The sequence below is a fragment of the Bubalus bubalis genome, chromosome 2, assembly GCF_019923935.1.
Source record: "Bubalus bubalis isolate 160015118507 breed Murrah chromosome 2, NDDB_SH_1, whole genome shotgun sequence".
NCBI classification, from domain to species: Eukaryota; Metazoa; Chordata; class Mammalia; order Artiodactyla; family Bovidae; genus Bubalus; species Bubalus bubalis.
In genome coordinates this window covers 79,087,404-79,114,613 of record NC_059158.1, presented here as the reverse complement: position 1 = coordinate 79,114,613, position 27,210 = coordinate 79,087,404, and the positions used below count along the sequence as shown (strand labels likewise).

Below are 27,210 nucleotides of genomic sequence, written 5' to 3'. Positions count from 1 at the left end.
TTTAAAAAAAAATAATAAAGCAACTGTAAACTACAAAGCAACACATGAGATAAACCTAGAATCTACTCATCTCCAAATGTCTGGATCTCAAAGAATAGATATGATTCTGTTAAACAGAACCAGCAGTGATATGGCCTGGATTTACTCCCTTGTTCAACCTTTCAGAAAAAATTTCTCAGTACAGAACATCTGAAGAAGAGATACCTGAGTTCACATACTCACAACCACCACCCACAGACAGCACTGATAAGCTGACACTGCCAGGTACGACTGGGGGTATCTGTGAGGCATTCCCGCCCAACCTTCTCATCAACAATTCTTTCATAGCCACAAAGTTGCCAAGTTTGGGAAAGACCAGCAGCCAGAAAGGAAATCAGAACTGGGTATGAGGAGAAACAAAGACCACTTTTTCCTTTGTGAATTTTTATGCCTTTCCCCCTCTTTTTTCTTAAAAAAAAAAAAAAAAAAAAAAGTGAATCAGAGTAAACAATCACACCTCTTTCTTTTGAAGGAACAAGTCTAATCTTTTTTCCATTTATTTATATGAGAAATTGTACAAAGAAAGTCCTCTGTGTGCTAGACACCATACTAGACATTGAGGAAACATGATATTGCTAATAGTATTACTAACAGCAGCTTATACTGAGCACTTACTATGAGCCACCACTTCCCTGGTGGCTCAGACAGTAAAGTGCAGGAGACCAGGGTTCAATCCTGGGTCAGGAAGATCTCCTAGAGAAGGAAATGGCAACCCACTTCAGTATTCTTGTCTGGAAATTCCCATGGATGGAGGAGCCTGGTAGGCTACAGTCCATGGGGTCACAAAGAGTCAGACACGACTGAGCGACTTCACTTCACTTCACTTCATGAGCCTGAGATGAGCCCAAGTACTTTACATGAATTCATCCATCCTCACAACAGCTCAAGAGCAGGAATTACTATTATCTCTACTTTCCACATGGGGAAACTGAGTCATGTAAAAGTGAAGCATCTTGAGAGAAATGTGGACACTGTCTTCAAGATATCTATAATGAAGTAGGAGAGGGGAGGGGAGGCAATTAGGGCAAGAGGGAAAGCAATAGAAGAATATTGGCAGCTGTGATGGAGGTATGCCCAGGACGGTATGGAAATTATGGCAGGAAGTGCAGGAGGATGAGATGCTTAACCAGCATCACTGACATGAATATGAGCAAACTCCAGGAGATGGTGAAGGAAAGGGAAGCCTGGTGTGCTGCAATCCATGGGGTTGCAAAGAGTCGGACATGACTTAGCAACTGAAAAATGACAATAGGTGTAGAGAGGTGTGTTTTGCTTTTATTTATTTACTTATCTTGGCCCCACCACATAGCATGCAGGATCTTAATTCCCTAATCATGGATTGAACCAATGCACCATGAGGGGAACCAGAGTCTTAACCACTGGACCACCAGTGAAGTCCTATGGAGAGGTTTCCCAAAGGAAGCGGTGAATGAAGGGCTGTAGAAAAGATGTGGAAGTGGGAAGGACAGACACTGAGGATTCCACATGTTCAGAAGCATGGCTAGAGGTTAACAAGTTAATGATAGAGGCTAAAAGAAAGGAAGAAGTTTGGGTGACCACCAGATTTGGGGAGGGTGGGGAGGCAGGTAAGAGGTGACACCTTTCCCTTGGGCAGGAGGTCTGGAGAAGAGGAAGAATGGTGAATATTTAGACGAATTGGTTTTCAGGTGATCTGTGGGATATCCAGGTGAAGTATCCAACAGGCAATTGGTGCAATGGATGTGAAAACCAAAATGTGAGCTTGGTTTGAGACTTTTAGCACTTTCTGCAAGAAGCCTTCCCTGACCTTTCCCTTCATTCTCAGGTTAGGAGGAAAAGCATTCAGGAAATGGCCTATCATAAGTTTCCCTACACTAATTTATACTTACTACATTAGATGGTAACCAAAGACACAGAAGGTGCAGAATTATGTGGAAGAAAATGCACAATTAGAAGAGAGGACCCATGTTGAACACTAGAGATCACAATTGTATATAGGACAGATAAAGAAAAAACAAAACTAGTGGACGTGATGGAATTCCAGTTGAGCTATTTCAAATCCTGAAAGATGATGCTGTGAAAGTGTTGTACTCAATATGCCAGCAAATTTGGAAAACTCAGCAGTGGCCACAGGACTGGAAAAGGTCAGTTTTCATTCCAATCCCAAAGAAAGGCAATGCCAAAGAATGCTCAAACTACTGCACAATTGCACTCATCTCACAAGCTATTAAAGTAATGCTCAAAATTCTCCAAGCCACGCTTCAGCAATACATGAACCATGAACTTCCAGATGTTCAACCTGGTTTTAGAAAAGGCAGAGGAACCAGGGATCAAATTGCCAACATCCACTGGATCATCAAAAAAGCAAGAGAATTCCAGAAAAACATTTCTGCTTTATTGACTATGCCAAAGCCTTTGACTGTGTGGATCACAATCAACTGTGGAAAATTCTGAAAGAGATGGGAATACCAGACCACCTGATCTGCCTCTTGAGAAACCTGTAGGCAGGTCAGGAAGAAACAGTTAGAATTGGACATGGAACAACAGACTGGTTTCAAATAGGAAAAGGAGTACATCAAGGCTGTATATTGTGACCCTGCTTATTTAACTTATATGCAGAGTACATCAAGAGAAACGCTAGGCTGGAAGAAGCACAAGCTGGAATCAAGATTGCTGGGAGAAATATCAATAACCTCAGATATGCAGATGACACCACCCTTATGGCAGAAAGTGAAGAAGAACTGAAGAGCCTCTTGATGAAAGGGAAAGAGGAGAGTGAAAAAGTTGGCTTAAAGCTCAACATTCAGAAAAATAAGATCATAGCATCCAGTCCCATCACTTCATGGCAAATAGATGGGGAAACAGTGGAAACAGTGTCAGACTTTATTTTTGGGGGCTCCAAAATCACTGCAGATGGTGATTGCAGCCATGAAATTAAAAGACGCTTACTCCTTGGAAGGAAAGTTATGACCAACCTAGATAGCATATTAAAAAGCAGAGACATTACTTTGTCAACAAAGGTCTGTCCAGTCAAGGCTATGGTTTTTCCTGTGGTCATGTATGGATGTGAGAGTTGGACTATAAAGAAAGCTGAGCACTGAAGAACTGATGCTTTTGAACCATGGTATTGGAGAAGACTCTTGAGAGTCTCTTGGACTGCAAGGAGATCCAACCAGTTCATCCTAAAGGAGATCAGTCCTGGGTGTTCATTGGTATGACTGATGTTGAAGCTGAAACTCCAATACTTTGGCCACCTGATGCAAACAGCTGACTCATTTGAAATGACCCTGATGTTGGGAAAGATTGAGGGCAGGAGGAGAAGGGGACGACAGAGGATGAGATGGTTGGATGGCATCACCGACTCAATGGTCATGGGTTGAGTGGACTCTGGGAGCTGGTGATGGACAGGGAGGCCTGGTGTGCTGTGGTTCACGGGGTCACAAAGAGTCGGACACGACTGAGAGACTGAACTGAACTGAACTGAACTGAAAGAAAAAATGTTTAAGGAACAGTAGAAATAATGGTCAAGAAACAGAAGGAAATTCAGGAGTGTGTTGTCAAGGGGAAAAAAACATTTAAGAAAATGACTAAGGTGCCAAAGATAAGAACTGAAAGTTTATAACAAAGTGACTGGAGGTGACTGGGATAAGATTGGTTTCAAGAAAGTGACATAGTGCAAAGAGGTGAGAAATGTAGATATGGAAGTAGGGCTTAAAAAAACGTACACCAAACTTTCAAGGTGCTTGTCCACAAACTTGAGGAGAGAAGACTGCAATCAAAAAGGAACATGAAGTAGAGGGTGGGTTGAAGGATTTTTAGGATGAGAGGGACTTCAGCATATCTGATGAGGATAAGTCAATAGATAAACAAAAAAAGTTGGAGAAGAGAAAGGATCACTGATGGGGCAAGTTCCCTGAGGGTCAGCCCATACTGACTTCAATTTGACTTTGAACAGTTTTTGCACATAAACTCACTGAATTTCACCTTCTCACTCGGAAAAACAGAGCAAACGTAATACCTCCCTAAGCAAAGTGCAAAGAGTTTAACCACTATTTTAAAAGGCAATTTTCTCAGCATGTGGACTTGAAATTTATTTTAAAAAGAAAGAAAGAAAGAAAACCATGATGAGAACTGCAGTTGCCAAAGCTATAGGAATCTGACCTGTGGAGGCACCTACGGGAGACAGCCTGTGTGTAGAAACACTGCAGATGTAATTCCAGTCCTCAGAAAAAAGGTCTTTTGGTTCAAAATAACAGATTAACCACAAGTTTATCTCCTCTTCCTTCCAGTAGAAGAACAGATGAAGAGAAAGAAACTGGAGAAGGGGTAACTAACTAAATAAAAGGTGAGATATACCAGCAGAGGTGAGCACCAACACCCACACATGCAGAAGCCTCAGCTTATCTGCACGCAGAGGCACCAGATTCTGAAAAAGGCAGGGGTGAGTAACTACCCTGGTATAGAGGCTTCCCTGGTGGCCCAGTGGTTAAGAATCTGCCTTGTAATGCAAGGGACACTGCTTTGATCCCTGGTCAGGGAAGATCCCACAAGCCATGGAGCAACTAAACCCGTGCACCACAACAACTGAGCCAACACTCTAGAGCCCACGAGCAGCAAATACTGAAGCCTGCACACCTAGAGCCTGTGAGCCGAACAAGAGCAGCTACCGCAATGAGCAGCCCACACAGCACCAGGAAGAGGAGCCCTCGCTCACTGCAACAAGAGAGAGCCCACCTGCGACAGTGAAGGCTCACCACAGCCAGTAAATAAATCAAAAAGGTGGTGTGGGGAACAGCTGAACCCAGCCCCGAGCATCTATGACACTCCTCTCCTCTGCCCCCTCTAACAGACCTGAGAATTTTTTTCCTCGGGGGGAACTCAACTCAGAGAGGCTGCAGGCTGAGGACATGCGGCCCGACAGAGGACTGGGATCTGCACAGAACTGAACACAGGAGATTATGCCTGTGAACACTGAACTGAAGGGGCCTCCGCCCCCTCTCAACTGCACTGCTCCCAGAACACAGGTACTAGTTTCCTCCTCTTACTCCTCACCCCAACAGGGAGAAGGAGCATCTACTAAGAAGAAATTGACCATCTTCAGAAAGGATTTGCTGATACTGACATTTGGAAACTTCTCAACAAAAAGGCTGCTTGATCACCAACTGGTGAGGCCCGTTCATACCTATAGCTTTCTGGTCAGCACTTTATAGCTTTGCTCTTACTATCAAACAAGGCTCAAAGAAATTTAAGTTTCCTTCATAAAAAGGATATCTGAAAACAACCCCAAAAGAAAAAGCAACCCAAAGGAAATGGAAAGAGAAAAATTAATCATTTAATGTAATTAATATCTTCATAGACTAAGAAAAGATAAAATTTATTTTTAAATTAATTAATTTATTTATTTGCACTGGGTCTTAGCTGAGGAATGTGGGGTCTGGTTCTTTGACCAGGAATCACATCCGAGCCCCCTATTTTGGGAGCGTGGAGTCCTAGCCACTGAACCACCAGGGAAGCCCCAGGCTTTATTTTTTAAAAAGAGATAATCAGAGAGCAAGAAGGAGCTCTTCAACATTGAAAATTAAATATCTGATAGACTAAAACTAAAATGCCAAAAAAATCTCACAGAAAGTAGAACGAAATGATAGAGATGAAAACCAGGAAAGGAAAGATAAGAAAAAAACAGATGATTAACCTAACATGCTTGAATAGAAAAAAGCAGGGGCAAGAAAACTCCCAGAATAGGAGAGAAATCTCAAGATGAAAAGGATCACAAAAAGATTCTAAAAGTTTCCAAAAAGAAACAAAAAGACTCTCCCCCAGAAAGGTCATATACACTGACATGCTACTGCAGATGGCACAGGACTTCCGACATGGGCTTCTAGAAGACAGTGCATCAGTGTCTTCAAATTTCTAAGGTAAAACTACTTTCACCCTGCTGCTGCTACTGCTAAGTCACTTCAGTTATGTCCGACTCTGTGTGACCCCATAGATGGCAGCCACCAGGCTCCCCCATTCCTGGGATTCTCCAGGCAAGAACACTGGAGTGGGTACTTTCACCCTACACCTTGTCAAATGATCGAGTTGCAGGGCAAAATAAAAGTAGATTCAGACTCAAATTATATACCACCCTACCCAATTGAAAGCTATGATACAATGTGTTTCAGCAAAGTATGGAAATAAGTCTGGAAAGAGAAATAAATGGCTTGCCAGAAATAGGAAAACCAGCAGAGAGAAGCAGCAGATGGAGGTCAGAAGAGCTGTGTGCCAGATTCAACTATACAGCAGAGGGGGAAAAAAATCACAGATTTTGCATTTGATAAATATGTAGATACACAGACAAGCATTTGATAGATCTGTTTGGGGAAAATATAATAGCTACAGAAGAAACTAAGCAAATGAAGATGGAGCAATTGTTAAACTCCAGGGGGAAAAAAAAATCAACATTTGTTCAAGAAATGTCATCATGAAAGACTACTTGATTTAGCAGTGAACAAAAAATTACGTTCTAGCTTTTTAGGGAGAAGAAGAGGGAAAAGGAGAGCTGATTCCTTATCTGTAACAAGGAAAATAAATGTCTAAAATGACAAATCAAGAAAAGGTACTGCAACAGAGAAGAATAACCCTGATTCCATATTGCATCTATTCCTTTAGCTCTAACCTTTGTTCTCTGCTGCCTGTGCTTAGCGTGCAGGCTCGGCACCTTTTGGAAAGGAATGTTGCCTATGGGATAAAATACACAGGATAGCCCATTCTCAAGGCTGTGACATTTAAAGGTATAAATTTTCCCTTCATGTAGAGATAAAACCCTGGAGTAGGAAACAGCAACCCACTCCACTATTCTTGCCTGGAGAATTCCTTGGACAGAGGAGCCTGGGTGGCTACAGTTCATGGGGTCGCAAAGAATTGGACACAACTGAGCAACTAAACACACACACACACACACACAGAGAAAAGGCTCCCCAGGGGGCCCTAGTGGTAAAGAATCTGTCTGTGATGCAAGAGACGTGGGTTTGATCCCTGGGTCAGGAAGATACCTGGAAAAGGGAATGGCAACCCACTCCAGTATTCTTGCCTGAAGAATTCCTTGGACAGAGGAATCTGGTGGGCTACAGTCCATGGGGTCTCAAAGAGTTAGACATGACTGAGTGACTAATACTTTCTACTTTCTTTCTCTAGAGATAAAAAGTTGCAGAACAGAGAACAGCTTTTGCTTTGTTGGTAGTTTATAGGAACATGGTAAACAGATTACATGGATAGCTCCAAGGACAAAGGATTCACCAGCCAAATCGTCTCTGCTTTTAATATAAAAGAGGCCTGAATTGTAACTTGGGTAAGATGCTTTTTTGGGATACTAGTCCACCATCTTCTTGGTCTGCTGGCTTTCCAAATAAAGTTGCTGTTCCTGGCCGGAGCACCTCATCTCCAGCTTTACTAGCCTGCCATGCAGTGAGTTGTATGAGCTTAGACTCAGTAACAGTATAAGCATTAGTAAGTATTAGTAACTTACTAATTACCTATCAGATCAGATCAGATCAGTCGCTCAGTCGTGTCCGACTCTTTGCGACCCCATGAATCACAACACGCCAGGCCTCCCTGTCCAACACCAACTGAGTTCACTCAGACTCATGTCCTTCGAGTCAGTGATGCCATCCAGCCATCTCATCCTCTGTCGTCCCCTTCTCCTCCTGCCCCCAATCCCTCCCAGCATCAGAGTCTTTTCCAATGAGTCAACTCTTTGCATGAGGTGGCCAAAGTACTGGAGTTTCAGCATAGCATCATTCCTTCCAAAGAATTCCCAGGGCTGATCTCCTTCAGAATGGACTGGTTGGATCTCCTTGCAGTCCAAGGGACTCTCAAGAGTCTTCTCCAACACCACAGTTCAAAAGCATCAAGTCTTTGGTGCTCAGCCTTCTTCACAGTCCAACTCTCACATCCATACATGACCACAGGAAAAACCATAGCCTTGACTAGACGGATGTTTGTTGACAAAGTAATGTCTCTGCTTTTGAATATGCTATCTAGGTTGGTCATAACTTTCCTTCCAAGGAGTAAGCGTCTTTTAATTTCATGGCTGCAGTCACCATCTGCAGTGATTTTGGAGCCCAGAAAAATAAAGTCTGATACTGTTTCCACTGTTTCCCCATCTATGTCCCATGAAGTGATGGGACCAGATGCCATGATCTTCATTTTCTGAATGTTGAGCTTTAAGCCAACTTTTTCACTCTCCACTTTCACTTTCATCAAGAGGCTTTTTAGTTCCTCTTCACTTTCTGCCATAAGGGTGGTGTCATCTGCATATCTGAGGTTATTGATATTTCTCCTGGCAATCTTGATTCCAGCTTGTGCTTCTTCCAGTCCAGTGTTTCTCATGATGTACTCTGCATATAAGTTAAATAAACAGGGTGACAATATACAGCCTTGATGTACTCCTTTTCCTATTTGAAACCAGTCTGTTGTTCCATGTCCAGTTCTAGCTGTTGCTTCCTGACCTGCATACAAATTTCTCAAGAGGCAGATCAGGTGGTCTGGTATTCCCATCTCTTTCAGAATTTTCCACAGTTTATTGTGATCCACACAGTCAAAGGCTTTGGCATAGTCAATAAAGCAGAAATAGATGTTTTCCTGGAACTCTCTTGCTTTTTCCATGATCCAGCGGATGTTGGCAATTTGATCTCTGGTTCCTCTGCCTTTTCTAAAACCAGCTTGAACATCAGGAAGTTCACGGTTCATATATTGCTGAAGCCTGGCTTGGAGAATTTTAAGCATTACTTTACTAGCGTGTGAGATGAGTGCAATTGTGTGGTAGTTTGAGCATTCTTTGGCATTGCCTTTCTTTGGGATTGGAATGAAAACTGACCTTTTTCAGTCCTGTGGCCACTGCTGAGTTTTCCAAATTTGCTGGCATATTGAGTGCAGCACTTTCACAGCATCATCTTTCAGGATTTGGAATAGCTCAACTGGAATTCCATCACCTTCACTAGCTTTGTTTGTAGTGATGCTTTCTAAGGCCCACTTAACTTCTGTTAGGTCCATACCATTTCTGTCCTTTATCGGGCCCATCTTTGCATGAAATGTTCCTTTGGTATCTCTGATTTTCTTGAAGAGCTCTCTAGACTTTCCCATTCTGTTGTTTTCCTCTATTTCTTTGCATTGATCACTGAAGAAGGCTTTCTTATCTCTTCTTGCTATTCTTTGGAACTCTGCATTCAGATGTTTATATCTTTCCTTTTCTCCTTTGCTTTTCGCTTCTCTTCTTTTCACAGCTATTTGTAAGGCCTCCCCAGGCAGCCATTTTGCTTTTTTGCATTTCTTTTCCATGGGGATGGTCTTGATCCCTGTCTCCTGTACAATGTCACGAACCTCATTCCATAGCTCATCAGGCATCTATCTCTCAGATCTAGGCCCTTAAATCTATTTCTCACTTCCACTGTATAATCATAAGGGATTTGATTTAGGTCATACCTGAATGGTCTAGTGGTTTTCCCTACTTTCTTCAATTTCAGTCTGAATTTGGCAATAAGGAGTTCATGATCCGAGCCACAGTCAGCTCCTGGTCTTGTTTTTGCTGACTGTATAGAGCTTCTCCATCTTTGGCTGCCAAGAATATAATCAATCTGATTTCGGTGTTGACCATCTGGTGATGTCCATGTATAGAGTCTTCTCTTGTGTTGTTGGAAGAGGGTGTTTGTTATGACCAGTGCATTTTCTTGGCAAAACTCTATTAGTCTTTGCCCTGCTTCATTCCATATTCCAAGGCCAAATTTGCCTGTTACTCCATGTGTTTCTTGACTTCCTACTTTTGCATTCGAGTCCCCTATAATGAAAAGGACATCTTTTTTGGGTGTTAGTTCTAAAAGGTCTTGTAGGTCTTCATAGAACCGTTCAACTTCAGCTTCTTCAGCGTTACTGGTTGGGGCATAGACTTGGATTACTGTGATATTGAATGGTTTGCCTTGGAAACGAACAGAGATCATTCTGTCGTTTTTGAGATTGCATCCAAGTACTGCATTTCGAACTCTTTTGTTGACCATGATGGCTACTCCATTTCTTCTGAGGGATTCCTGCCCGCAGTAGTAGATATAATGGTCATCTGAGTTAAATTCACCCATTCCAGTCCATTTTAGTTCACTGATTTCTAGAATGTTGACATTCACTCTTGCCATCTCTTGTTTGACCACTTCCAATTTGTTTTTCATTGATAACAGCTATAATAATAGCTTTTGTTGTTCTTCAGTTGCTAAGTCACGTCCAACTCTTTGTGACTCCATGAATTGCAGCACACCAGGCTTCCCTGGCCTTCACTATTTCCCAGAGTTTGCTCAAACTCATGTCCATTGAGTCAGTGATGCCATCCAACTATCTAGCTAACATTTACTGAAAGTATTTACTATTTTCCAGGCATTATTCTAGGTATTTTAAAAGCATTAACCTAAAATCCTATCAAAAACATTGAGTTATGTAGTGCCTTTATTATTATTCCTATTTCACAGTAACATTCCCAAGATTATACAACTAAGAAATGTCAGAACTCAGGATTCGAAACTCAGCAGTGAGCTCCTGAGCTGGCCCTCTTAGTTGCTATGTTATTGTGACTACTCTTTTTTCTTCAGACTTCGGTTTTTGACCCATTAGTGGATGGTAAAATCAAAGTACTGGATCGTGATGGTACCCAACTGATAAGGTCTGACTGATAGTACCCAACTGATAAGGTCTGACTAATTTATCTTTCTGTGAGGATTATGAAGATTTTAACAGAATTCCAATCAACTAGAAACTTACAGTAAATCTATATTTACATATAATTCGTATCTTTAAAAAATAAATATTCTTATTCCATTTAGGTAGTGTAGCAACTCTATACAGAGATCATTCCATCGGCTCAATCTGGCTGCTTGAATAAAGGGAACAGCCTCTAGTCAATTAACCCATTAACAGCTTTCATATATTTAACCCTCCTTTTATGAAGTGTCGATATGGTAATATTTGTAGCTTTCCAATTACATCAATAATTGTTTAAAATTCAGTCTCATTTGTAACTTATTTTGAAAATAAAGGAAGTGTTCGCTTAGACCTAATTTATACATTTCCCTATCTAAAAATATTTAGCAAGCTTAGTAAAAGATCCTGCTTAAGAAGTGAATGCAAAAGTTTTATAGGGCAAATGATTAGTATTATTATTGAAAACAGACAAAACAAGAAAGAAAAAAAAAAACTTTAAAACCATTCTCACCTGTACCATCGAGCTTTTGTCTATAAATAATGTTTTTCTTTGTATCTGAAAAAAAGATAGCCTTCTCGTGGGCATCAAAATCAATCCCAAGGAAGATGGAAGAAGATCCTGTCACTGGAAGGATTACCTCCGTCTGGTGAGAGAGGGTGAGTGGGATGCCACGAACAGCCAGATTAGATGAAAAGAGCAGAAACCGCTCAGCAGCTGTAGAAAGAAGGACACACACAGTCAACCACAGCATGGTTCTTGCCTTCTCCCAGTTCCAGAGATAATACTTTTATACCCATAAATCACACCTGATAATTCTGAAATAAATACAAAAAATATGTAAAAAACATAGTTGGAAATAATGGAAAGAAGGAAAATACTATAAAGGCAGTAAGTATTACAATCTTACTTCTCCCTGAGAAATTTATCCTTAGGATTAAACTTATATAACACACGATGTCCATATGCTGAATTTCCAAACTGGTATTAACTGAACAATGATTCGATCAAAATTCTCAGTTACATTAACTTCTGTGTAGAGATCTATATCAAGAATCCTACTGCAGTTTAGGAGATGCGAAGACCAGCAAAAAAGAAGATTAACAGCAACCAGGTAAATTATTTAGAAAGAAATAAAGGGAGGAAAGCAGAAAGGGAGGAGAGGAATGAAGGAAATAGGAAAGAAGAAGTGATGTGTAAAATCAAAGAAGAAGGCGGAGACAATGGGCCAGGAAATCAAAAAGGAGAGCACGGTTTTTGCAATGAGGGTGATCTTTATCTGAATCTAGGATGACCTACAAAGTGAACAAATTTGTTCAAGTTAAAATAAGAGGATTTACATACTAATCCAGAAGTAACAGCAGGGAGTAAGAATGTGTCAAAAGCATTAAAAAGGAGAGTTGTCAAAGGGACAATAAATGAGAGAAACAAATACTGTAGGAGTGCATTTCATCATCAGATGAAGACGAGGCAGCGTTATTTTAATGTGAGTAGATGTGCAGGTGATCAAAGAGGAAGACTACGCATTTAAGGCATGAATGAAAACCAGAACACAGAAGCAGATATAGAGAGAAAATCTGAACTGAGGAGTAAACACCAGATGAAAAAATGAGCTACCCCAACACTTAGGAGTTTAGTTTGGAATATAGCAGTAAAGCGAGGTGGGATCAAGATGTGATTACCTGACTGGCAAAGTGGTGAGCTAAGAGAAGTCAATAAAAGTGATGGCAAGTGCTTCCCACTAGGGTTAAGACTAACATCTAAAGGTATACATGTGGTAGACTAAAGGGCTCAAAATTAAATCCTATGAATTTCAAGAGCATGGTTTAAAGAAAGAAAGTGATTTCAGGAATGACAGCCACCCAAGGGAACCCTGAATGTGTCCCAAATGATGGAAATTTACATCTTCAAACACGTTCTTTGTACAAAAGGAATGGTGCCTACAAAGGAAGATGCCCATGGGCTACCAAAAGCTTATTCGCTGTGAAGAAGTGCTACAGGAAGCTGGCCCAGTCCCAAAGCAGTGCATGCACAGCCCTGTGCTGACTGTCAGAAAGATAGTCCAAAAGTGATCTTACCAACACAGTGATAGTCATCCCAATCCGGAATGTAGCCAAGCCTACACTTGCAACGGTAACCCAAACCACCATTGAATGTTCTGTGGCTGAGGACACAGATGTGCTGACAGCCCCCATTTTCATGTGCACATGGGTTTCTTGCTGGAAGGAAAAATGTACATTGTTAAATCTCAATTAGAAATGCTTATTTACCCAAGACATGCGAAGCCATTTTGCAACCTGTGGGTGCAATGGGTTTGAAACTCCTTGGAGACATCACTACTGGTTATTACTGTATACATCCGTTTAACTGCTCCCAATCCTACTGCTGCTCTTGAATCTACTCTTAAACTGCTAGTGGCAAAAAAAAAAAAAAAATTCCTGCAATTGAATAGCCTTGAGGGTTCTTATCCTCCCGGTAACTATATCGCTTTGTCTGCTAGCATCAGTGATTAAAATATGACTTCCCCCAAATAACCTCCCTGGATACTTACTTTGTAAGACAATTTACCACCAAAGATTCTAAGAGGTAAACATTATTATCCCAATTTTACAGAAAAGAAAACCAAAGTTCCAAAAGGTTTGACAACTTGCTCAAGATTATTTAGTTGTTAAACAACTAAACTAATATTCAAATCCAGATCTAATTCCAAAACCCTACATGTCGGAAACACAAACCAGTCTATACATCCAAAAACAATTCTCAAGGCAATGACTTCAGAAAGTTCACTGTATGCAAGGCTGTCAAAATTTAAAATGTCTGCTTTTGAAATTGTTTTCTTATCCTTTAACTTACTCTTTAAAATAGTCTCTTTACCTTCTCAAGTAGATTCATTTTGAGAAACACAGGCAGATATCATTCTGAGGCAAATAATATAATTTAGATGATGAAACTGGGTTATACTTTTGGTCAAGGGCAGATGTGAGTTTAGTAGCCCATGAATTGATCATTCCAAATAGATATTTTCTAATATAGTATATACTTTCATATATATATAGAGAGAGAGTATATATTTTCCAATGAAGTGTTTGTTTGTGTAGGAAGGGAAGTCATCCAAAACCATCAGTTCTAGAGGTTGGTTGGTTTGGGTTTTTAAAATCAGCCTAATTACTTTATAGTCTTTCTCCAGAAAGCCAGACCCATCACTTAGCATTAGAGATTTAAAGTTACATCTTTCTTTCTCTGAATTACTGTTCACTGATATTAAGCTTTCTTCCAATGTAGCCTAGTTTGTGTTTCTTTTCTTTGATGCATAAGCAAATGCAGAAAAGAGCTATGGACCCAGTCCAGTCATGTCAGTTTAAAACCTTGAAACAAAACTTATTATAAATAACATAAGACTTAACAGTGTCTGAATCAAAATATTTCATTTCTTTGATTAGTGACTATCCTGAGAGACACCAAACCCAATGCTAAACAGGTGTCATACAAGGAAGAAGAAGAATAAAAAAAAAAAAAAAAAAGCTCTGGCACTACCTAAATAAAGTGGCCGCTTAGGCATGTCATTTTCTTCTTCTGGGTCTGGCTTCCTTGACCGTAATATTAGGAAGATGAATTGGGAGATTTCTCCCAGTAGACAAAGGATGGGTAATTTTAGTTGGGTGTATTTGCTGCTCTTTCTCCAGCCTGTAGACAGGATCTGGCACACTGCATATGCCAATAAATATCTGTTAAACACATCTCTATGTTCTTGTCGACTGGGCATTTTAATTCCGAAATACATCAACTTCTCTAAAATACCCATGACCTGCAAAGCTAATTTTAGCTAGTTTAACTCTCTAGATAATCCATCAAACATTTGAGAACACCTCCCAAATCTCATGAGAACTTTGAGAAAACCTTTCTAACCAAGGCCTGTACCAAGCAGGGTTTTCCCTCTGTTGGGGGGCGCCTACCATAGGGCTGCCTGAGGCCATGGTAAACAGTCACTCCGAATGGCTTCAGGGAAGAGCGGTAGTACAATCTGGGGTTAGTCTCCTTGAACTTGTTTGCCTTCAATACAGCCATCTTTGTCCAATCAGTGAAGAACAACTGTCCTTCGAACAAGCTTATTGAAAAGGGATGAGGAATGTCCGCACCTCCATGAATTACTGTCATCCTGTTACAAAAGAGATATACCATACAGTTTTGATTAAAGGTGGAATTAGTTCACATATATACTTAAAAGCTAAAAAAATTGCTAGCTACTACTATAGAATATATAGACAAGATACATTTTAAGATGCAGGTGTATTTCTGTCTATACTTGCTAGAAGCACTTCCATGTTGCCTCTAAGAAAAGAGCCTTGGCACTTATAGACCAGTCTCTGCCCTAGCTAAATTTTTTGAGAAATTACTGCTTTCCCACCTGTTCTTCATTCTTTTAAGGTTGCCCCACATATAAAAGGGTTAAGATGTGAAACATCATTTTGAAATTCCTAGGGGAAAGAGTGTAACAAGGGATGGGAAATCTGGTAGAAGATGCCTTCAACACTCACTCCACTCACAACACTGCACCACTGACCCTTTCTCAGCCACTAGGGAACAAGATAGCAAGTTAGAAAATTCGACACATGGCAAACACACACCTATTTCCGATGTCACTCTAGAGAGCAGAAAGCACAGGGCTACCACTGACTTGCCCTTGCTTGATTAAACTGTCAGCTAATCACTTGATAGTAGAGACAGAGTGCCCAGAACTGCTTAAATAGAAGACAACAGAGGTAAGAAGTGCCAGACAAGGGGAAGAAATCAACATTGCTGCCATGACTACTTCTACAGAATCAGTCATTCACTGAGGCCACACAAAGTGAGGTGGAGGATGATTCATGAAAGAGAAAAAAGTTAGGCAATTTCTCAATTGTATGATTTATACGATTATTTTTGTCATTAGGTTAATTCATAGTCTCACTTTGGGAACCAGTTTCAGTAATAAGAAGTCATAGCCTTAATACTCAATCTCTTCACTTAAACAAATAGAAATTGTGGCAAACTGTGATACGATCCTTACAAATAAAGGAGAAACAAAAGTATCATGGGTCTTTTAATTGAGAAAAAAGATCAAGTCATTTGGAAAAATCAAATTGACACAAGTAATTTTTTTTGGTCAAAAGTTAAAGGCTGTTTTAACCAGTTTTTGAAAACACCAAAAGAAGAGGATGTAAAATAGTTAACAATTAAATTAATCTATGGAACAACAGACTGGTTCCAAATAGGAAAAGGAGTATGACAAGGCTGTATATTGTCACCCTGCTTATTTAACTTATATGCAGAGTACATCATGAGAAACGCTGGGCTGGAAGAAGCACAAGCTGGAATCAAGATTGCTGGGAGAAATATCAATAACCTCAGATATGCAGATGACACCACCCTTATGGCAGAAAGTGAAGAGGAACTAAAAAGCCTCTTGATGAAAGTGAAAGTGGAGAGTGAAAGAGTTGGCTTAAAGCTCAACATTCAGAAAACGAAGATCATGGCATCCTGTCCCATCACTTCATGGGACATAGATGGGGAAACAGTGGAAACAGTGTCAGACTTTATTTTTGGGGGCTCCAAAATCACTGCAGATGGTGACTGCAGCCATGAAATTAAAAGACGCTTACTCCTTGGAAGGAAAGTTATGACCAACCTAGATAGCATATTCAAAAGCAGAGACATTACTTTGCCAACAAACATCCGTCTAGTCAAGGCTATGGTTTTTCCTGTGGTCATGTATGGATGTGAGAGTTGGACTGTGAAGAAGGCTGAGTGCTGAAGAATTGATGCTTTTGAACTGTGGTGTTGGAGAAGACTCTTGAGAGTCCCTTGGACTACAAGGAGATCCAACCAGTCCATTCTGAAGGAGATCAGCCCTGGGATTTCTTTGGAAGGAATGATGCTATGCTGAAACTCCAGTACTTTGGCCACCTCATGCAAAGAATTGATTCATTGGAAAAGACTCTGATGCTGGGAGGGATTGGGGGCAGGGAGGAGAAGGGGATGACAGAGGATGAGATGGCTGGATGGCATCACTGACTCGAAGGACATGAGTCTGAGTCAACTCCGGGAGTTGGTGATGGACAGGGAGGCCTGGCATGCTGCGATTCATGGGGTCACAAAGAGTCGGACACGACTGAGTGACTGAACTGAACTGAACTGATGGTCAACTCTAATTTGACTAAGAAGATGAAGGAAAAAAGTATGCCATAGTCTGCATTCAAAGGTTGTTTAAATGCCTTTGAAGTATATCAGGTAAAAAGTCAGAATTTCTCTTTAAGTTTTGAAAAATATATAAGAGCAGTATAATCCAGTTAATTCCCACCAGATAATGTTAAACCTATTTACTAGGGGGAAAATAGAAAACTAAACTATAAAATGATCTTTGGAAACAAACTCTAAGGGACCCAGAATAATGAACTCAGAAGTTAATGAAAATAATGTGCTTCATCTGGGAGTGGGGGAGGGTTTGGAGAAGAGAAATCAAATTTGAGTGTTAACATGGAACAAATTAAAACTCAGAGCAGGTCACATCATGCAAATGTCAACACAAAGATCATTCAAGTTATGTCAACCAACAAAGCAGTCTTTTAATTCTAGTTCTTCAGTATCCCTCCCCATAAATTTTACGTACTTCTCCCAAACTTATAAAGATGTATTTAAAAAAAAAAAAACTTCTTACCTTTTAAGTCCATCATAAGTTACAGTCTCAATGTAATCAAATCGGGAGTCAACCCAGTAAACACGCTTTGATACCAAATCCAGGGTTATCCCACCAGGCCATCCCAGCTTTGTTGTTACCAAGTCTTTACGGTTGGAGCCATCCATGTAAGCTCTTTCTATCCTCGGTACTCCAAAAACATTCTGCCAATCTGAGAAAAATAAATAACTACAAAAGAAAAACAAAAGATGAGAGAATCAGCTATTTTACCAGTTTACTTAGTAAATATCTTTTGAGATTGTGTGTTTGGATCAATGGAAATCTCTTCTAGCTGATAGGAGAACCATGGAGGTTTAAAACAATAGAGAAATTTTAAAGCATTAAAAATCAGAGACTGTGAAGACCAATTGTGGAGGGAGGGGGTCAAAAACTCCAAATAGCAACTATGAAAATGCACAATTCGCAGGCAAAAAAAAAAAAAAGCTTATCTACCTTCTAACCTTCTTAATTTTTCTCCCCTGTTCCCTGACCCCATCTTTCACTTCTCTATTTATAGCCAGCAAAAATGCTACCAGGAAAAAAAATCTATCAAGCCATTTCCCTTCTTAATTCCTCATTCTAAGGCACAGTCTAGACATCATATACATCATCTTCAAGGAAGGACAGATCATGAAATAGAAATGAATAATCACCAGCACTTAAGCAGCCTCAAGTTCACCCAACACTTCCAAGACCCAACTGTGAAAATCTAGGCAAAAGCTAGTCTCTATATAACTGGTCTTAAATGTGAAGATCAGGAAAATTTTAATTTATACCTGGAGAAAACACTGACATCTCAACACTTGTCTCTAACAGGAAATCACTAAAAGGGACAGGTCCGGTAGGGATAGAGTAGAGTATTCAGATTGTTAGCTCAGAAACTCCATTAGGGATTGTAGATAGAGAAGGAACTTTAGGGAGGCTTTGGGAGACCACAGTAAGTTAATGAGCACTCAAGAAAGTAATGGAAAAATCATCAAACAATGTGGGTTTGCTTGACTTATAAAGCAGAGCAAGTGGCATAATATCAAAGCCAGACAGGTGTCCTTAACAACAAAACCAAGCTAAATTGCTTACCACAAAACCGTGCAACAGAAGCATGAGACATGCCCGAAAAGAGCAAAACAATCATGGAAAATAAGGCCTACAACCTGCCCAGTGATGTCAACAAGTTAATGACACCTAGGGCATGTTCTTTGCATGCACAAAAATACTAATTTAGGGAAAGGTGATATTTCAAAGTGAAAGACATTCGTACTGAGATCTGAATTTTTTCCACAGTGCCATGATGATCCTAGATACGCCTCAAAAACTCTCCCACCCAACAAATAGGAGGAATTAATGACCAAAGACTCAAAGAATGAAAAAGAAGGTGGTCTTATTCACCTTCCCTCTCTTCCTTTGATTATAAAAATGTAACCCACTAAGTACTTGGGGCAGCAACACTAACATCCTATGCTAATAAATCACTTATCTATCACTGCCTCTTGCTAAATTCTTTCTGTACTGAGGCATAAAGAACTGGGGCTCTTCAGAGCCCTCCAAAACACCACCCAGTGGTTTTAGATCTATCCCCTGCTTAAAACAACTTCACAACTCAAGAGTGATCGCATTAATAATGGTTTAGTTGTGACAATACTATTAGAGTAAGTCAGAAAAAAGAATTCAACCTCTCAGCCAGGAAAACATGGCAAACACTAAGCATAAAACTCATACCCCAATAACATTACATATTTTTAGGACATTGGTAGGTATATTTGGACTGCACATCCTCAAATTGGATTATATTTAGCTAAGCCCTTTAAAGCTGCTATGAAAAGAGATATGAAATAAACAAGGATTCTACAGTACTGAGCATAAAGAATCTTCAACTATGCCAATGGATATTTTGTCTAAAGGGGGAGAAATGAAACTCAAAAAATGCTGAAATCAGTATGTTTGCAAATAACTTACCCAACAGTTGGGTCCACAGCAATTCCTCTAGGATGTCCCAAATATTCACTTATAAGGGTAATCCGATGGCTTCCATCCAAATCTACCACATCTATGCAGTTGACTCTGGTCTCCACAATATAAAGTTTATTATTTACCCAATCCACAGCCAGATTCTCTGGGTCTTCGATAGAAACACCGAGAACTTCTCTGATACGTGAACCAGAGATGTCAACTGAAAAAACCTGAAAGAAAAACCAAAATTATTAAACCACTTAAGCATAACTAGTTGGGAGAGTTTTTTTTCCAGGACTTATCTTTGGTGTAGAAATCAGTTATTTGAACTAAAAAAAAATCACTAGAGACATTTTATTTTACATCATGGGTTAACAGGAGGTGGTGGGGCATTTTGTTAAAATCATGTGAGGCATATATAAAGTTGAGTTTTTAGAAAAAAGCCTGCATCTCTAATTCTTAAGTAGTTAGTGAAAGTTTAATTCAATGTGGATTTTTGGTGGCACAGGTGGAAATGGTTTGTTTTGATTTATAGCTGTTATTAAATCAGACCTACTAATAATCCAAAGTCTCAATTTTTGGAAAATTTATATGTTTTTATTAATAGTACAAGGAAATGTAAGAAGAAATAAAATATCTTTAACTCTTTAAGAATCTCTAAAATTTATGTTTTAAAAATCTCCATTGCATTACTCAAAGTTGAAATCAGATCCATCACATTTTCCAAATAAGAGAGCATAATGAAATTTTGGCTGTTAAACAAAATACTGTCAATATTTGTTACCCAATGCTCAATTACAGTTCCATTTAGAAGATGCAGGTAAAATCTGATTTTTATCATCCAGGAAAGCAGAATACTTTTTACATTTTAAATGATCAAGTTTCAAAAATTACTACCAAATATCTATCCAGTTTTGAAAGAATGTCTACTATTTCTTTTAATTAGGCTTTTGGACTCCATTTCGAATAAAATTAAAAGTTGCTCAAGGCTAATCCATATAATAGACTGCTTTGTTTAATAGGTCACATGTAATACTATAGCTGTAAAAGGTGCTGATTAACATAAAATATCTCAAGGGCCTTTTTTGTTAGAAAACAAAGGAACTTCCCTCCCTACTCCTCCCAAAATGAAAAACTATCAACACTCTGTGCTTGGAGTTCTATCAGGTCCCAAGCTATACTCCAGAAATTTCTATTTACCTTCTTTTGCACAATGTCAGTCCAAAAGACTCTGCGTAGCCGATAGTGAAAATCCACACCCACAGCCAATCCACGATTTTGAGACTCTGCCAGAATCTGAAAGTTGTTTCCATGAATGCTACCCTTTAGCAAATCCCGACCATTGGAGAAGATCACAAAGGCCTCACCAACTAAATGTGAAGAAGGAAGGCATTGTCAGTCCTTCAAGTGAACAGAGATGATGAAGAAACTTACAACTATGTTTTCTTATTTGGTTTTAAACCTTCAGAAAATACATATCGGAATGTGTGTGTAGAAATACATATCATTTTACCCATTTTACAGATGGGCAAATTAAGGCACAAAGAGGTTTAATGAAATGTCCAAAATCACAGTAAGTTAGGAACAGAGTCTGTCAAGAACTCAAGTGTCCTAAATGCTGGTTCGATGACACTGAGGTATCTTTGCTGATATGGGCACCTTTCCCCAGGTACAACTTAAGATTGTGTAAAACACAAAACACATTTTAAAGATTAATGGGAAACCACCCAATGTGAAAAACATGGCAATGGTGGATCCAAACCTGCTATACCCATATACTTACAAGAATGCAAAATGAATAGTTATTCATTGAAGTCTGATTTGCTATGTCAAAGGATAAGGAACAATATAAAAGTCCATCACTAAAGGCCTAGTTAGATAAATTATATACATCCAAAAAATGGATTCTGCCACTATTAAAAAACACTGTAGACCTGAAACATTGGAAACCAACTATACTTCAAATAAAAATAAAACAAAATTAAAATAGAGTTCTCCTTGTTGATATGGTAAGTCCTTAAAAATATAGTATGCAACATAAGTAAAATGAAGAACTGTATGTATAGTTTACTACCATATATGTAAAAATAGAGTTAAATGTCTATATTTACATATTCTTATTTATGCATTTAATAATCTCTAGAATTAAAATAAACAGTGACTATCCATAGGAGAGGAGAAGTGGGAAACTGGGCAGAGTGGAATGGGTATAGGGGGTGGGGAGGTGGTCATATAACTTCTCAATAATGTGAAATTTTTGAAAATATGAGTATGCACCTGTTCAAAAATAAATAAATGTTAAAAATAAGTTGTAATTAAAGTTAGTCCACAGCATATCAGGTATTTTATACACAAAAACAACTAGAAAATAGTCCACTCATAGATGGGCAAATCAGTTTCAGAAAGACACTAAAGGCAGTTTAAACAGGTATGGGAAAAAAATAATAATAATTGGGAAAAGAGAGTGAAGTCAAGATCTTATTACCCAGAAATCCACAGTGACAAAAATTTTTCATGATTTTTCTATACCACAGTATTCTTATAATGAGGGCATTTCCACAAGCTGTAATCCAAATTTAGCAGGTCCATTTTGAACCACCTCTAAAAAAATTTAGCATAAACAGTGCCTATTGATATTTGTCACCTTGTGGTAGGTACATTAATCAAAAATAGGTCAAATGTACTCATAAAATTTATGTGGTAGATGATACAGTATTTCAGGCCCAAAGTGAACAAGCAATCAATAAAATTTTAAAAACCCAACAACTATTACTCCACAAGTTGGTCCCTAACAGCACGAAATTAATGTTGACCCATTCTTCCAACAGCAGGGGCCACATCTGATTTGTGGTAATCAAACCCACCATCTGCCTTAATGCTGATATTTCTTTTGACTTCTGCCATGGAAAGAGGATAGAAGTTTACTGTTCAGAAACATGTGTGTTTTTAATTTACTCACAAGAAGAATTAGCTCTGCAGTGCTTCTCGCGCTCCAAGACATACCCCTCTACACAGTTACACCGGTGATGGCCAATTCGGTCTTCACATAGCTGGTCACAAACTCCCCATATCTGGCAATCGTCAAAATCTGTCACATAGGAAATAACCGGTTATAATACTGTTTAACAACACAGCTTGAGCACTTTCTGAAAAAAATCGTGGACAAGCTATACAGGAATCTGGTGATGCAACTACCTAAGAAAGTACCCCCTGGGGAGGCAGGGCATAGGCATTGACATACTAAGGAAAAACCAAGGTTCTTTAAAATCTACATAAAGGATAACATTGCAGGTGATGCACAACACTGCTTGGACTCATTGCCTTTGCATTTCATTTGCTAATGATGGTTTATAAAACACCTGATACAAAATTTTGGTATAATACAAAATTTTGGTATAATTGCATCCTTTTAAAATTGTGCTTTCCAATGTGGCAGACACTAGCTCTCTGCAGCTTCTTGGAGTTATATTTAGATTAACTAAATTGAAATAAACTTAATAATGCAATTTCTCAGTCACACTTGCCACATTTCAAATGCTGACAGCCACATGTGATTAGTGGTTACCGTACTGGAGGACACAGAATCTCCATCGCTGCAGAAAGAACTGCCTTATATCCAACTGCTCAATGAGTTACAAATAAAGTATGCAATAAAGTATCTGGAAAGGTCTGTTTATCCTTTTCTCTGATGTCAAAAGTCATCACCAAAATTAACATCATTTTTAAGTCATGAAAAATACATTCTCTTCTGCTTAGTCATTAGCATTATTCACTCATTTAATATGTACTTGTTGAAAATCCATTACACAATAGAGCTGTGTTCAATGGCCAAGTAGTCCCAGTTCTATCAAATAGTAAAAAGACTTTCAATATAATTGACACATAAACAATACAACATGGGGGCAGGGAAGAAAAACACACATGACTTTCTTTAAGATTATAAAGCTTAAAGGGCACAGAAATTGTCCTATCCTTGGATAACTGGTGCCAAATATTTCATTTGACCCTTGAAGTTCACATCCACTCTTCACCCTTTTTCGCCCTGCTCTCTTTCTTTGAAGAATGATGTCCACAGCCTAAATCAACAGGCTTCTATCCCCTAGAGCTTCAGAAAATTCTCAAGTAAATTATAATTCCTGAGACTCACAGGTCTAGGGTTCTCTAGAATTTCTAGGATCTGATAACATTTGCAAAGCTGTGGGTTGAATTCTACCACACCTGCTGCATGCCCCACCATCCTGTGACTCCCCAACAAGAAAGACCAAGAAGGAATTTCCTGGTGGTCCAGTGGTTAAGAATCTGCCTTCCAATCCAAGGGACATGGCTTTGGTCCCTGGTGGGGGAACTAAGATCCCACAGCTACTGAGCCCTTGCACTCTAGAGTCCAGGCTCCACAACTAGAGAAACCCCCGAGTGCCATTAACTAGACAGAAAGCCCACGTGCCACAACGAAGACCCAGCACAGTCAAAATCTAAAAAAGAAAAAACTTGAATTAAAACAAAGACCAAGAAAGTCCTGGGATCAAGATAATGGTTCCCGTTTTCCCTCTAGATCAAGTATAACAACACAGACCAGCACATCTTTCATCCCCAGGACTGTGACAAAGAAAAAATTAATCCAATTTGGACATGACAAGGTAAAAAGACAAGTGGGTATAGACCAAAGGCCAACATTTGATCTATTTCTTCTGTGCCCTCACTTCCTTTCTGAGAAAACACCACGAGAGGCTTTGCTTCAGTAGGAATGTACAGGACATTCGCCCTCAAACTCCCAGGGTATCATGACCTCATTTTGAATCCAAGACACTATGACTATGTCTAAGGATCTGGAATCACCCTGGAAACACGAGTTCTCATGTCAAAAAGAGGGTGGAAAAGTCATAACTAGGAATTCTTGGGTGCAAATGCCCTTCCTACCATCTGGGTTACAAGTACTGTACAGGTTTAAATGAGTAAATAAACACTGTCACTTTTAATGACTGAGTAAGATTCTGTTCATCATTACAAAGAAGAATGAAAAATTAATATCCATCGTCAGCCAAAAGAAAGACAAGAAAAATGAAAGGGAGACCTGAGGATTTTAAAGAGAGTAGAAAAGGTAATGGAAACTACAAAACACTAAAATGCTGCTTCAAAATCCTCCTTCCCAGCCCAAGTCACCTTGATTTACTTTCCTTTTTACTCTTTGTCCCTTCTTACCAACAAATACTGCTTTGAGAGTAATTAAAAAAAATTCTGCTCAGACACCCTCTGATCCAGCTGGCTGTATGCAATCCCACCATGCTAAATGACCTTCCTGCCCTAAGGCTGCACCACGATGTCATTCCCTCAACAAGCAGCATGTCCTTGTCAATCAAAAACAATAGTCCAGTGAATTGCTCTGGTGGCTTGCCTCAGAGTCTCCACAGCTAGGTCAAGACTACCAGGAGCAGAAGAATGGTAGAAGGAAAGATTTCCTGTCATGATTATTCCATTTTCTTCTTAACAATCACTGAGGCATCCCCTGGGGAGCCATAGCTAAGCTGATAAACGTTGCATAGGTTTCCAACACCTGAAGCTTCTGTGGTAAGTCAGGCATGCAGAGGATTACAGGCATACAGAGAGTGTTTGTTCAACTGAAATGCTTGAAAGAGCAGACCTAAACAATTCTCTAAAAGCTCAGCTGAAATGAGTGTAACTGGTTTCATAATGTCATGTTTTGAAACTAATAGGTTCTCTTTACCAAGAAAGCAAAATATAGTCTTCTTGAAAAGAAATGTGAAATAAACGTTAACCCAGCTTCAAAACTCAGAGGCAAAGGTACATTCTTAAAGGACAAGAAAGGTCACAGAGAAAGTCTCTGCAGGTAGCAGAGGGCCTCACATTCACAAAACTCAAAATTGCATACTTTTGAGCTTGTATCCAAAAGAGGTCATCTGTACTAAAGCCCTAGGTACATCGTAAAGGGACTGAAAGATGCTTGTGGACCTTAGAATTAGTGCCCAAGTATCAGACTACTTCCAGTAGTAGTAGAACCAAATGTGTTCTTGAATTCTGAAATGATCCTGTGTACAGCATAATACTGCAAAATTTGGTTACGTTCATTAATAGATTTAAACGTAAAAATCTTGTTATGAAAGTTTTTCATTTCTTAAGGGCTGCAAAAAATTGAAGCAGCCTGGACCTCTTTCTGACCTACAACTCAAACCTCATCACAGGCTTATGTATTAGAAAAGATGCTGGAAAACATGTTGGAAAATGTGGCTCTAGAAGGGAGGCGGGGCGTGGCGGGGGGTGGTGGGGAGGTATTGACAGACTAAAGAATAGGTTGCAAGGTATCACAAGAATGAACCAGGGATTCTTAAAGAGCAAATCCCTTTTCCTGAAAACATTTCATGGCCTATCGAGTTCCAACTACAAGGTGGCCCAGCCCAAATTTCTCTTAGGATTGAGAGGAAAAAGAGAGAATAACAAATGTAACACTGAGAATGTGGCTTCTGGTATCTCTACTGGAATTCCTTTTCTAGTAAGAGAAAGGGGAAAGGCCTGGAGAACTAAGACTGGAAATCGGATTGGCAGCTGGGTGGCAGTAAAGGAGGAAGAGCAGCCTGACATGTGGCAGACAGCCCGAGCAGTCTTACACTTACAGAAGACAGCGTGAGGAAGAAATAGACTTTCTCCAGAGTTTGTAAACCAGAGTGATTCTTTTGTGCTTGTTTATTTTATTTATTCATTTATTCATTTTTGCCCACACCACACACCTTGTGGAATCTTAGTTCCCTGACCAGGGAACCCTGGCCCTTGACCGTGAAAGCTCGGAGTCCTTAGTGCTATGTAAATAGCTGCCTGCACACAGAAAGTTCAAGTTTTGTTTTTTGGAACTTTCTGCCCCCTCATTCCCCTTCTTTTTTGATTCCCCAGTTGACTGAATTTGGAGATTGAAGAATTCATAGATAGGGAGGGCCAACTGTATTTAGCAAGTATGGCTATATAATTCTGCTTCCAAATATATAAAACAGCAATACACAATATATCAAAAGAACAGCCTCCATCATTAGGTACTGGACAGATATACAAGTAGCTAGCTTATTCACTCATCATCCAACCACTCTTTTGCCATGGACACCTCACAAAAGCGTCTCAGAGTTAAAACTTCATATTGGCCAGGTTTTCAGTGAAGACTGTGTTGCTCTTTGTTAACAGATTCTCCTCTCCACAAATACAAACTCCTTGATGTTAAAGGGAGTGCCCCCAGTGCCGTAAGTACTGTGATGAAAGACTGTCACTTACCGACGCAGTTATTGGTTCTATTTTGGTTGACAATAAAACCTGAGGGGCAGTAACACATCCCTCCACTTGGTGACCTGTGGCATTGGTATTCACATCCCAAGGACGGACAAAGATTCACATCTAAACAGAGAAAAAGACTTGGTGAAATGAAAGGTGATCTCTGGACAAGGCTGATTTATAAGAAGTAAGAACTTTCCAAAGTAAAAGCTCAGTAAGTATGCAGTAACACAGAAAATCTGTCACCATTCAAGCCTGCAGTATGATGCAATAAAAACTCAGCACATATTTTTAAAAATTCATTATAACTAAGTGCAAGCACAAGGCATCAGAAGTGCTGTTCATGAAAAAAATCTGGTCAAAAGTCTATCTTTGTGTCTAGAAAGATATTAGGCTATCTAATAGAAAGATATCTATTTCTTCTATCTAGAAAGAATAGAAGGATATTCCCAAGAATTTCCAAGCCACTGAACACTAAACACTAAACTTTTAACTTAAAAAGCTAATTAATCCAAGCTAGCTTCAACTAATTTTTGTTTTCTAACTTTTG

General features: G+C 39.4%; 1 protein-coding gene across 1 annotated transcript in view; it reads right to left on the bottom strand.

The window, feature by feature from the left end:
- The window catches only part of LRP2 (LDL receptor related protein 2), a 178,421-nt gene that overhangs the window by 95,365 nt on the left and 55,846 nt on the right, over positions 1 to 27,210 (bottom strand). The window contains exons 9-16 of the mRNA XM_006059973.4: positions 26,664 to 26,783; positions 22,354 to 22,482; positions 20,595 to 20,764; positions 19,401 to 19,624; positions 17,430 to 17,636; positions 14,689 to 14,891; positions 12,814 to 12,954; positions 11,249 to 11,452 (exon numbers count right to left, since the gene is read on the bottom strand). Of these exons, the coding sequence (XP_006060035.4) occupies positions 11,249 to 11,452; positions 12,814 to 12,954; positions 14,689 to 14,891; positions 17,430 to 17,636; positions 19,401 to 19,624; positions 20,595 to 20,764; positions 22,354 to 22,482; positions 26,664 to 26,783 (1,398 nt within the window). The remainder of the gene's footprint in view (positions 1 to 11,248; positions 11,453 to 12,813; positions 12,955 to 14,688; positions 14,892 to 17,429; positions 17,637 to 19,400; positions 19,625 to 20,594; positions 20,765 to 22,353; positions 22,483 to 26,663; positions 26,784 to 27,210) is intronic.